The sequence below is a fragment of the Triticum aestivum genome, chromosome 2A (genome assembly GCF_018294505.1).
Source record: "Triticum aestivum cultivar Chinese Spring chromosome 2A, IWGSC CS RefSeq v2.1, whole genome shotgun sequence".
In the NCBI taxonomy this organism is placed as follows: domain Eukaryota; kingdom Viridiplantae; phylum Streptophyta; class Magnoliopsida; order Poales; family Poaceae; genus Triticum; species Triticum aestivum.
In genome coordinates, this window is record NC_057797.1 from 151,589,921 (window position 1) to 151,602,049 (window position 12,129).

General features: G+C 42.8%; 1 protein-coding gene across 1 annotated transcript; it reads right to left on the minus strand.

Annotated features, from left to right (window-relative positions):
- Window positions 1-3,314: 3,314 nt before the first annotated feature.
- Window positions 3,315-12,111, minus strand: LOC123188091 (importin-5; the record flags this gene model as incomplete). The annotated part of the gene is given in 20 exon segments (XM_044600128.1): window positions 3,315-3,794; window positions 4,049-4,115; window positions 4,195-4,286; window positions 4,944-5,080; window positions 5,163-5,229; window positions 5,317-5,383; window positions 5,468-5,553; window positions 6,085-6,177; window positions 6,262-6,447; window positions 7,615-7,671; window positions 7,775-7,902; window positions 7,979-8,048; window positions 8,140-8,275; window positions 8,716-8,867; window positions 8,940-9,014; window positions 9,246-9,410; window positions 9,547-9,612; window positions 9,685-9,789; window positions 10,678-10,881; window positions 11,185-12,111. Coding segments are annotated over 20 exon segments (3,045 nt in total), but the record flags the coding sequence as incomplete, so codon positions are not given.
- Window positions 12,112-12,129: the final 18 nt, after the last annotated feature.

The following is a 12,129-nucleotide window of genomic DNA, read 5'->3' on the forward strand; positions in this document are numbered from 1 at the left end:
CGTGCCCATCTGCAGCGGCGGAGCCCAGCGCCCGTCCGCTGACAGGCGGGGCCCAGGCGCGACAGCTGCCCAGACCCGCCATGGATGAGGCCTGCGGCGGTGGCGGCGCGGCCAATGCCGACGACGGAGGAGCCCCAGTTGGGCGAGAGCCACCTCCAACCCCACGGACAGAGATGAAGAGGGCGCGGGGTCGACGGCGGCCACCAGCAGAGGCAATCGGAGCCTGGGGAGGTTCGGCGGCGCGACGGAGTGGGGAATCGATGGCGTCCCATCCTGCTGTCGCTGGAGGAGCTCCCGGAGCTGCGGGACCCAGAGCGAGGGAGGTCACCACCGGGGCTGACGCTCCCAGAACGCGACCCAGCGCGCCCGCTGCTCTGGATCTGGAGAGGAGAGCTCCGCAAGTGCCCAGGAAATCGCATCGACTCCGAGCGGCATGCGGCCACGCTCCTCGCCGTTGGAGTGGCCGGCGATGGCAATTGCTAATCTCCTCTTCGCCTTCTCCACAGAGCGCGCTTGCGCCAGGATTGAGGAACGCCGGCGTCGCGGTTCCCCTTTCCCCTGCGCATCTCGCGCCTCTCCATCCGCCATGGAGCACAGCGCTCGCCCAAGGGATGGGGATGCGGGCGCAGGGCACGGCAGGGGAGGTGGTCGTGGCGCAGATGGAGGTCAGCGGCGGCGGCGGAGGGAAGCGGGATCCGGCGAGGTGGGGAGGCACGGCGGAGGCGGGCGGAGCGGGGATGGGTGGTGGGCTAGGAGGCATGTCTGATGCTCTTCATCAAATCTGCCGTTTTTTCTTTTTTCTCTTTGACTGGAAATGGTTCCAATAGAAGGTAGGATATTTATATCAAGCCGATATTAAGTACACACGGTCCGAACAACACGATATTAAGAGCTAGTGGAGACATTGAGGATGCACACAGTTCTGCATTGCCTATTGATATTGTTCTTTTGATACTGGTCATACCTGACATCCATTTGCGAGTGACTTCTTCTACACATGTATGCCATTTTTGAACTATTAATGACGGCATTCGTTTGCCCTCCATTCTAGGACGTGGTGTAGTGAAGATCGTTTCCGGCACACCATTTGCTTGTTTCTTGTTCCTTCGTATGCACAGTCAACTTGTTTTTGAATCTAGCAACACGATGACCCTCTCTTGCTGCCTTGTCTCGCCCTCGCTTTACCCAATTGCTGAGCTGACATAATCGTAGCATCATGTGTTACGTACTATTGTAAAGGTTTTACCCTAGATTTCTCGAAGACTCGCAGGTTTCATTTAATATCATCGATTATACAATTCAGAGCGATTATAAGGGAAATAATCCATGCGGATACTACGGTTTGCAACTCGAGAAAAACATGAACTCTAGCAATCTTGCAGTTTACTCTTTAGAATACTCCGCTTAACAGTTTACAACGGATATTAGATGGTTAAGGTTGAAGCAACGTCGATGACGAGAGCTCTTATCTAGTCTCAGCACCAAAAGAGACGCCACTGCTATTCAAATGGAGCAGGTCCTTGTCATCCGCACCCAAAAATCAACCTTGCGTTTCAGCCATGGAGCAAAACGATGGACCCTTTTCAATATAAAAGTCGTGCTACCCTCATGCTATCAAAAAGGTGAATTTTGTCAAGTTGCTAGCAGCCACGCTGCCTGATTCCAAGCCCTCTCGTTGATTGAGCGTATAAGACTGGTGCACCCACATTGCGGCACCCATATTTTTATGAACCCGGAGATGGCTCCAAGGAGGCCCATCCTAATGGGCGTTGTTTTATAGCGGCGGAGATGCTATGTTTGTCGCTGTCAATGTGCGTTTCCTTGTCGAGCCCCGTAGATTATTCGCGCGGACGAGACAAAATACCACTTTTTGAGCAGCGCAAAAGTCAGGAGGGGCATCTTCTCGCATCTTTTGGTGTGGATTCGATTCAGATTTGTCTTGTGCTGATGAGAGAGGAGGCCACGAAGAACAGGAGTGGATGGAGGGGGGAGGCAGTCCAGTGGCGTGCTCAGGGGGCTTATTATCTCGTAGGAAGGAACCGTTCAAATGCAGTTCGTGATGTCAGGTCCTGATGCAGGAAAGAGTGCATTGGGTATTTCTTTTTGCCGATTCCTCTCTACTCCGCTGGGTGCATGCACCTGAATTCTGGAATTCGCTTCAAGCCTAGTTGTTTCCAAATGTTTAAGACCGTCTGACATCATAGAAGGTTGCTCGCACAACTTTATTTGGTTTGGTATTTTATTTATTTTGGGACTAGGTTTGGCACATACAATCCCGCAAAGCAGAAGCTACTCCCTCCGTCTCATAATATAAGACATTTTTTTGATTCCAGTGTAGTGTCAAAAGACGTCTTACATTATGAGACGGAGGAAGTAGGTAAGTAAAGACAATTACGTGACCTAGTTTTTCTGGACTAAAAGTTTGGAACACTGAAACATACAATCCGGCATAACAGAGAGGGGAAACTCGTACAAGCTTCTTTTTTTTAGGGAAGCTCGTACTAGCTAGTATACTGAATCGTGTAAAAAATACTCCCTTAAATAATGCATGTGCCAAACACCTCATGATTTTTGTAAATGCTGTAAAATACTGTTATGCATTCTGTGGTATCACACAGCAGCAGATTTAAAAACAGTAGTTTTCCAATACTTCTGATCTTCAACATACTTTAAATCCAAACAGAACCTAAGCTTATGTAGTGAACTGCTTTATTTCGACAGCTTGTACAGGAGAAGGTAGCATTTAAGATTTATTTTGTTTCCGGCTGTGGAGGATCTGGTAAAAAATTTCTGTGGACTTCTATCATTGCCACTCTTAGGTCTGAGCGGCGCGTCGTGCTTGCTGTTGCATTGTCAGGTGTGGCCTCTCTTTTGTTACGTGGTGGAAGGACTGGTCATTCAAAGTTCAAGATTCCGGTTGAGGCGAGCGTCTCTCATCAATGCTTGCTGGATTATGTCAGCGAGCGTCTCTCATTTTGTGGGGTGAGGCCCCAATGACCGACTGTTTGTGTTTCGAGGCCCTTGATAGATCGTATCTGTTCAGGATGATGCCAATTGTTTGCTGCCTTTCGGAGGTAAGGTAATGGTACTGGGAGGCGATTTCAAACAGATCTTGCCTGTTGTGGAAGGTGGTGCCAAGGAGGATATAATTAATGCATCCTTAGTGTCGTCGACGCTGTGAGGATACGTTAAGGTTCTTAAACTAAATACAGAAACAGAGTAAATGACATGGAATGCAACTGCTAACCTATGTACGTTTATGCAGAACAGACGGGGATCATCACACAAAACCATAATAAAACAGATGGGGATCGTCACACAAATCCATAACAATCTCATTACCAAAACTGATGCACCATTGTTCAACTCAACCAACAACAATTTTCGCCATTGCCCTTACACCTTTGACGCAGCACGCCCCAAAATCATATTTGAATACAAGATAATATACACTCTACATCAAAACCATATGGTATGGCGACCACCAATCCCTTGAAGCGACCAATGCATGCACAAATGAACTCCCCCAGAAAAAGATTCAACTCAAAAAATTGGTTGACAGTACCAATGACGAATTATGGAAAGAAAAGCAAGCCCCAACCTTACAGCCACAAGACAGAAGAGTGGAACTATGTGGATAGGATGGACTGGAGCATAAGCTGCTGCTGTGGTTGCAAGGTGGAAAATGTTGAGGCAAGAAAATCAGGTGGCAATGTCTGCTGAAATCGCTTCAGAACACTGATCATCCGGGTGGTTGTTTCATCTGTTGCAAGCTCCTTTCCATTGCACAGAACCTACATAGAAAACAAAATGAAGGAACGAAATCATTTACTAAATTATTCATAGAAAACTAAGCTCAAATATCAAGATGTACTGCTGAATAAAAAGGTCTGCCGCCACCAAATGGCCAAACTGAGACCTCGACACATGAATTTACACATCAAAACCCACAATGTACTGCTTCATTGTCATTATTTCATTCAGCAATACTAAATACCCCCTAACTGGAGGTGACAGACTGACAGAGCAAGCACAAAGTCAAAATTACCTCAGCAAAAATAGAGACTATTTTAGGAAGATACTGACTATGAGGTCCAAGAACCTGTGAGTCCGATCTGCACATAAAGAACAGGTTATATAAAATGTAAGAAATATTCTACTGTTACTGCCATGCTGACACTAAAGAGCAGATACCTCTCCACCATCGAACAAAGCTGATCATGTACAACTTTTGCTTCAATCTTGTCATCTTTTATAGGCAAGCAACCAAGCCATGCTGGAATGACCTGAGAAGCATAATTTATTCAGTTTAAACCATTAAAAAATAGTAAACATGCACAGCAGATGTAGAGTAGAGGTATCTCAGCTTGATATGTCCTTTCATTCACTTACAATCAACATGCTGGTGCGCATGCAATGGGCATCATCAAATATCGCGAAAAAGATAACAAACAACCGTATGTCTCTTCGGTTCAAAAGAATATAATACCCCCTCCGTTCCAAAATACATGACTCAACTTACAAAGTTAATACAAAGTTGAGTCATCTATTTTGGAATGGAGGGAGTAGGAATTTTGGAGGATTCCATTCCATATGATTTTTTTATCTACAGAGCTTGTTTGGTTTGTAGGAATGAAAATCATACGATTTTCTTCGCATGCAAATTCCGAAGGTATTTTTCCACTGACACCAACCTCATGAAAATTTCCCCTTGGTTTAAATGACAACTATGGGATGGACCTAATCCTTAAGAAAATTTCTTGTAGATTTTCAGTGGATTAACAAAACAACTTTTGGTTACAAATTCCTGTAGGGTTAAACATGCCTTGATACTGAATTCCAACGTTTTGCTATTCCTGCATTTTCGAAATATTATGAACCAAAGAGGCCCTTGGAAAGTTTAGTCTCTTAATAGAACCTGGAAGTGAGATTTAAGCATATACCTGAGCCGCATCAATCCCATCGCGATGAAATTGACATATTTTTCCAAGTGCTGAAACAGCATTATCATATGCCATAATATTATCTGCATGTTGTGCTTCTGGATGTCTGATAACATTGTTCAGCTTTGACAGGGCCTCTGAATTTTTAAAAGCATTATTGTGTTAAATGGAATGACTTCAAGATGCTTGTAGTACTAAGCCATAAGATTCAGAACTTACCTCCAACTAAAGGACGGAAAGTAAGGCCGCCAAACTCAGCACATACGCCCAGGCCATAAACAGCAGCCTAAAATGATGATGATTTTGTCACTACATCAGTGTCATGTATTACAGATAAAACAAGTTAAGACAACATGAGAGCACAAATACAGACCTGCCGAACATCTGAGTTATCATCGTTGGATGCCTCCAACAGGAAAGGAACATAGGTATCATAATACCTGCTCAGGCGAAAAGATATGATTCAGTTACAATTAAAACCCAGTTTACACGTAAGGGATAACTGATGTTAAGGAGAAACATACTTCAGAGCCGACTCACGACATTGCTCTGCAATGTCATCAAAAATGCAGATAGCTATCCTTCTCTCCTCAGCTGTCTTGTCCTTTCCCTGAAAATTAAAGATTAGATAAAAAATACTAAATAGGATACCAGGATATCATGGAGACATACCAACAGACATAGGCCTACTAGAACATGGTAATGATCATAAACATTACCCTTTGGCACCATAAAAATGAAGAGACCAAGGAGAGAAGCATTCACAATTCAAGGCTGCAAGCAATTGTTTCTATCCAAGCTAACAGTGCTTTACATACTATTTTAGCTGTCACCTTATTAGTTCCACAGTTTTCAGAAATGAAACGGTTTGGTCAAACAGAAGGCATGTGGTTCTCTTCCACAGTTATTCCCAAAACCAATGAGACAAAGCCACACAGGAATATGGAAAAATTATCAACACGAGATTTGATCCCTACATTTTGTGTGACCTCAGAGGAATTCTGTATGCTAATTGGGTCAAATGAGAGAACTAACACAGAATCGGTTGTAATTGGAAAAATATTAGAAACTGAACTCCAAACAAATCTGTGCACACAACACAATGAGCATGCCCAAACAAGGTGGGATTCAATCAACTTACCAACATTGGTGTAACATACACAGATAGCTCATCAAAGAACGGCAAGAAAGAAGCTTTAAAGGTTTTAATCAAAGTTCCCAGGCACTCGCCGACCTGAGTGTAAACAAATAGAGAATGTTAATTCAAAAATGAAATTGCAGAACACAAGCAATTCACAGACATGTCAAGAAACATAACCTGATCAAACACTTCCTCCTCCTGCTCATTCTCTTCTTTGAGTAGTTCTCCTTCATCAGCATCAAAATCTTCTGCTTTTGTTCTCTCTGATCTGTCTCTTTTCCTGGTTGCACTGGCTATAATAACATTCTTAATCTCATCCGAAATAGCTCTTACTTGATTCTCATCAAGAAGACATCCAGAAAGCTGTTCAGTGAAAGTAAAGTCAGTGAGAAATCTGGTAAAGCAAACTCTCTACTCCCTCCTTTCCGGTTTATAAGGCTCAATTCAAAAATCTCACCAACCAAGGTAGATGATGAGTGGTGGAATATTTTTTGTAGTTTGCAAAAGCACCCAATTAATGCTCTTAATACTTGCATGCAATGATTTAATGCACCTTGAAGTCTGAACATGTAATGGGGAACAACCAAATTGAGCATTATAAAATGGAAAAACTAAAATTTTGAGATAAGCCCTACAAACCGGAAAGGAGGGAGTAGAAGTCAAGGAACAATTAAATGTGTGCCATACAGAACTGACTAACTAGGTAACATTGTACAGATGATGGCTCAAGTGTTGATCCATTCAAAAGAATCTATACTTTGAACACAATAAATAAGAAAAATTAATTTATCTCTTGCTAAACGCTAATCCATAAACAGCAATAAGCACCTAGGTACTTCTATACAAATGGTGTATTTGGTTAGTCGTACAAAGTTTTTCTTACAAAAGAAGCATCTTTATGGTACTACTAACGCTAACAACTTCCACCAATATATAATATGAAGTGATATGTAAGTTAATGAAGACTGAAATATGTCGACCTTCCAACAGTCATCACATCAAGTTAATGAAGACTGAAATATGTCGATCTTCCAACAGTCATCACATTAAGTTGTTACTCCCATTGCTGAGACGGGAACATAAATTTGGTTCCCACAACAGCACAATAGACATACAGAATGTAAGGGCGGTTATCCAAATTGAGAAGAACTTTATATAAGTTGTTTCTAATACCATATAGAGCATATAAATCTGTGGACCTAGTTAGGGAGTTGTGGAGGACCCTGCCAATCAAACTGCTAAAATCAAACAGCTCAAGTTGCTACAGTGATGTTGGACATCACATCAGGCTATTTCAAAAAGGCTTCAATCAGTTATATGTTATCTGGAAGCCCGCGAGTAGTCATCAATATGGAAATACTACATTCGTTTAGAAAGCTCCCCTCCACCGCATTTCTTTGTGTATTAGTCGAGACATGCAAATACACAATTACCAGTTACAATCTAGGACCTAATCATACTCACTCTAACATGAACAAGTGACACAACCCACAAAGTACTTACTCCCCCTGATCAGAAAACAGAACAGACCTGCATACACTCATTTAAGGAATCCAGCATGGATGAGCACATTTCGGTTTCCGGCTCCTGTATGGTAGATGGATGCAAGAAAATCCAGCTGTTAGCATTTAGTTAAAGTGTAAAACAAACCAATGTTATCATGAACTTAGGGACGAGGTTTTGCAAAGACCTTGTGCAGCGCTTCAACCAGAGCTGGAATTATGAAATCAGACAATTGTTTAACGTAAGACTCATCGCGTCCTGGAGCCTGCCCCTTCTCAACAGCCAATTTTGCCGAACGTAACAGTTCAGGCATAGCTGCATAATTGTGGCAAAAAATGTTAAAAGAAACACACAAAATCTAAATGAAAACAAATGTAGATCATCAAAGTACCTGCAACAGCAGCTCTTCTCACTTCTTCATGGAAGTAAAACTTAAGAAGAGGGACCAATGTAGGAGCAACCTGCATGGAATTTGTTCCAGTCACATCCACGGTTATCAGAAGTTAAAAAATCAGACAATTGCTTTGTGAATGACTGAACGGGGAAATAAACCTGATCAATCCATGGAAAGAAACCCTCCTTGAGCTCATCAGCATAGCAACACAGCATGTTGCAAGCCGTTGCTTTCTCTTCCAGCACACTAGTTCGAATTCCAATTCTTTTGTCACCAAGTGTGATCGTTTCAATGCTGTACGAAATACCAAAAATCAGCGGTGTTATTGCAAAATTAATACACAGTTAAAAGCAAAAACAAAGGGGGGGTTAACATGCTCGCACATGGTGTACAAACAAATCAAAACATGTAAACATTGCATGAACACTAGTGTATGTAACTTGCAACCACTAGTTCATGGATTATGTGGATAACACTGGGGATATAAACAAACACAGAAGTAGTGCAAAAGACTTTACATATAGAGAGCCATACACTCTGAACCAGAGAACCGCAATTTGCAAGTTTTATTCCTTTTTTGTGAAGGCTTTTGTAAGTGGTATTGAAAACAATGTTGAAATAAACTTGTTACTAATTAAGCATGCCGACAGCCTATATGGTGGTTCCCGGTTCAAGAGAGCCAACTTTTAGTTCAGTGGATTTCCCAAAAGAATTATTGAGAAGGTAACGCAAACCTGTCGTCATCTGATTCTATTTCATCATCTGATTCGGCTGAAGTAATTGTGACATCAGGCTTCAGCTGAGCAGACTGAAGCAGTGGTGGCATAACAACATGCATGTAAGGAAGAAAATCCTGTCCAAGACATTTGCATAGCCTGGCCCAAGCCTGTCACATGCAGGGACATGGTTATAAAAATTCAAAATGCAATTACAATCAATATCCTACTTTGAAGCATACCTGCAACATGTAGCTGGTTATCGGATCATCTGTTTCCATTGGAGTTCCTTGCAAAGCCATAAGCACTTCCATGACCTGCAAATTATCAGGTAAATTAGGAACAGAATGCCTCAGGAAAAAAATATAGCCATTCCAACAAAATGATGTCCAGCAGAAATTCAAGTAGGATATACTCCCTCCGTCCCAAAATAAGTGTCTCAAGCTTAGCACAACTTTGTACATGAGTTAGTACAAAGTTAAGACACTTATTTTGGGACAGAGGGAGTATATGAATGTCCACTATAAAATTAGAGAAGAGATACTAACCTGCTTGGCATCATCCCTAAATTTATCCTTGCCTACAGCCATTCCAACAAGACTTATACACTCCATGGACTTGGCACGGAGCATCCTATTAGACTTGTCAGTTGCATTCATCAAAATAGCTTTCAGGTACGGCATAACAGCATCATAGTATTTCTTGAAGTGGTCCTGAAAAACAAAGTGTATCATACATCATATAATATTATAAAGTCACGATGATCACTAAGCTATAAATCATGAAAAAGTGTTACAGCCATTAAAGGTGATATTGAATGTAGCTGTTAACTTCCACACAAGCAGTTACCTGTGATGAATCAGCTACTGATGCTAAAGCTGTCAATGCTCCCTCTTGCACCATTTGCTTACCGTTCTGAAAACAACATAAAGGTTAACATATTATCTACATGTACAAACAGTGACTCAAGGGAACTTAGATGCATACCTGGAGAAGAACAAGTAATTTGCTAACGATTCCATCCAGGTATGGTGTCAGAATTTCGGGCGTGCAATTCTCACTGAAATTCAAGATTGCGGACGCAGCATGTGCCTGTCAAGAAAGATAGTAGACACAATAAATCAATATTACAGCATGTGCCTGACAAGAAGGATAGTAGACACAATAAATCAATATTAGATTAGTAATTAAACCCTAATATGCATAGTCCACATAGGGGTACAAATTTTTTTGGCAATAACAGAAGTACAATGAAATTCAAAAAAGTGATAGCACAACGCATTCAAAACATTAAACAGAAGCAGTTTCAAAAGCACAGTGAACTAAACAACAGACTTAGTGAGTTAATATAGTACTACAAGGCAGGCCATGTGCTTAACAATTTCTCTGTTGCACCTAGAAACAGTTTCTCTGTTGTGGATCCGACATGCGAAAATATTCAGAAAAATATTTAAAAAACAATACTGAAATTAATCAAGATGGAATACAAAGGGGCCAGACAACCAGAATAACATAGGATAGGGCCAGAATTTGGACTTTTATATGAAATTTATTAATCAATCAGCTTATTTACAAGTTAGGAGCATATTAAACAATAGTTCTGTGAGACACATTTCCTAGAGATGCTTTACTACATAGACTTGATCAGAGCCATTCGGAAAGTAAATGTCAAAGTATCTAATGTAAAACAGGTAGCAGAAAAACCTGGAGAATACAAAGGAAATTTATGTTTTTGTTACATATCTCAACAATGATAACGAAATACCTAATAATTTGTTACAACTAGAGCACAAATAGATTGAATTCTTTATCTAATGAAGAATGTCTCAAGCTTAAAGGAAGTACGTTTCTTACATATGAATGTACTATGTCTCTACTGAGATAATCTCAGCCACATAAGCACTAAAAACTCGTTGTAATTAAAAACAAGGATTTTCTGAGTCAACTGATCAAGTTTGATGCCAGTATTTCAACACTTGCCTGCACACGTGGATTCTGAAAATCGTCCATGGCATTAGCCAATGCAGGCAGCACCTTCTGGTGGTACTGAACCTGCAAGTCTGGGCCCAAATCTGTAGACAGCTGACCAATGGCATTGATTGCAGCCCACCGCACTCGAGGATGAGGGTGTTGGAATCCATTCAGTATCATCGAAACCACCTGCTCCAAGTTTTTAAGCATAACCTGACAGCAACAAACAGCAACTGGTGAGGAGATGATCCACTTTGGTTATTTCCTACTTGCAAAAATGATATAGAACGATGGCCTAACGCTAGTGAAAATGTTTTATAGGCATGGCAACTCAAAATTTGTAAATGAGGGATCAAGGTAAAAGTATGGCATCCACTATCTTGTTTCCATATTACTAATTTAATTTCTAATTCAACAACGTTAATGAATGGATGTTGCTTTTAAGCATTTCAATGAGGTTTTGAAGTAACAAACTATTGCAAAGTTAATCAAAAGGCCAAAGTTAATTAGGCTAACCTTTGCACATCCCTCTGCAATCTGTGCAAGCGTGATAAGCGCAGCATGGTGCTTCTGCCACTCTGGAGCAGAAAGATATTGTGGGAGCAGCTCAGATGCAATCGGCACAACTGCATTCCCACCAATGGCAATGGCAAGACGGTCAAGGCACTCCTGCGCCACTCCATAGTTGTTCCCTTCACCTGCATCTTCGTCCTCGGTTTCGGCAGTGTGCCAGGCAGGGTCATCCTCTACATCAAGCAACATCTGCATAAGTACTTGGAAGAGCCTGCCAACAAACTGCGGGAGCCTGCGCATCATTCCTGGTGCACGCTCCCTGGCCTCAGCAAGAGTAATCACAAACTCGACAGCCAGGTGCCTAGTTCCATCCTCCAACTGTGCAGCTTCAGCTATTTGCAGCATCGCTCCTGCCACATCAGCAATCTGTCGCCGCAGGAACCTTGGCTCTGCACCAGCCAGCTCCACAAGCAGCTCCAGTGCCTCCTGTGCAGATGCCTCCTGGGACGAATTCAGGCAATCCGTGAGCGCCCTCATCATCGCAGGCAGCAAGTCCTGCATCTTATCTCTGTCAGCGTTAGTTGGCAGGCACTGAACGAGATTAACGGCGGCGCTCAGCGCGGCGATGCGAACATCAGGCGAGGTCGGGTGCGCCAGGGCAGATGCTAGAAGGTTGTGGATGGTCATCAAATGGTCGAGAAGAGATTCGGCGATGTAATCGGCGAGGCGTGCGAAGATGAGCAGCGCCGACTCCTGCAGGTTGGGCGCCTCGGGGGTGGAGGCCGCGCGGAAGAGGAACGGCAGCAGCTCGGCCCAGGTGTTCTCCGGGAGGAGGAGCGTGGCGAGCTCGGATATGGCGTCGCAGACCTTCTTGGCGATGGGCTTGGGGGGGTCGGACTGGAGCGCGGCAAGGAGGTGGGCCTTGAGCGCGACCTGGCCGTCGGGGGA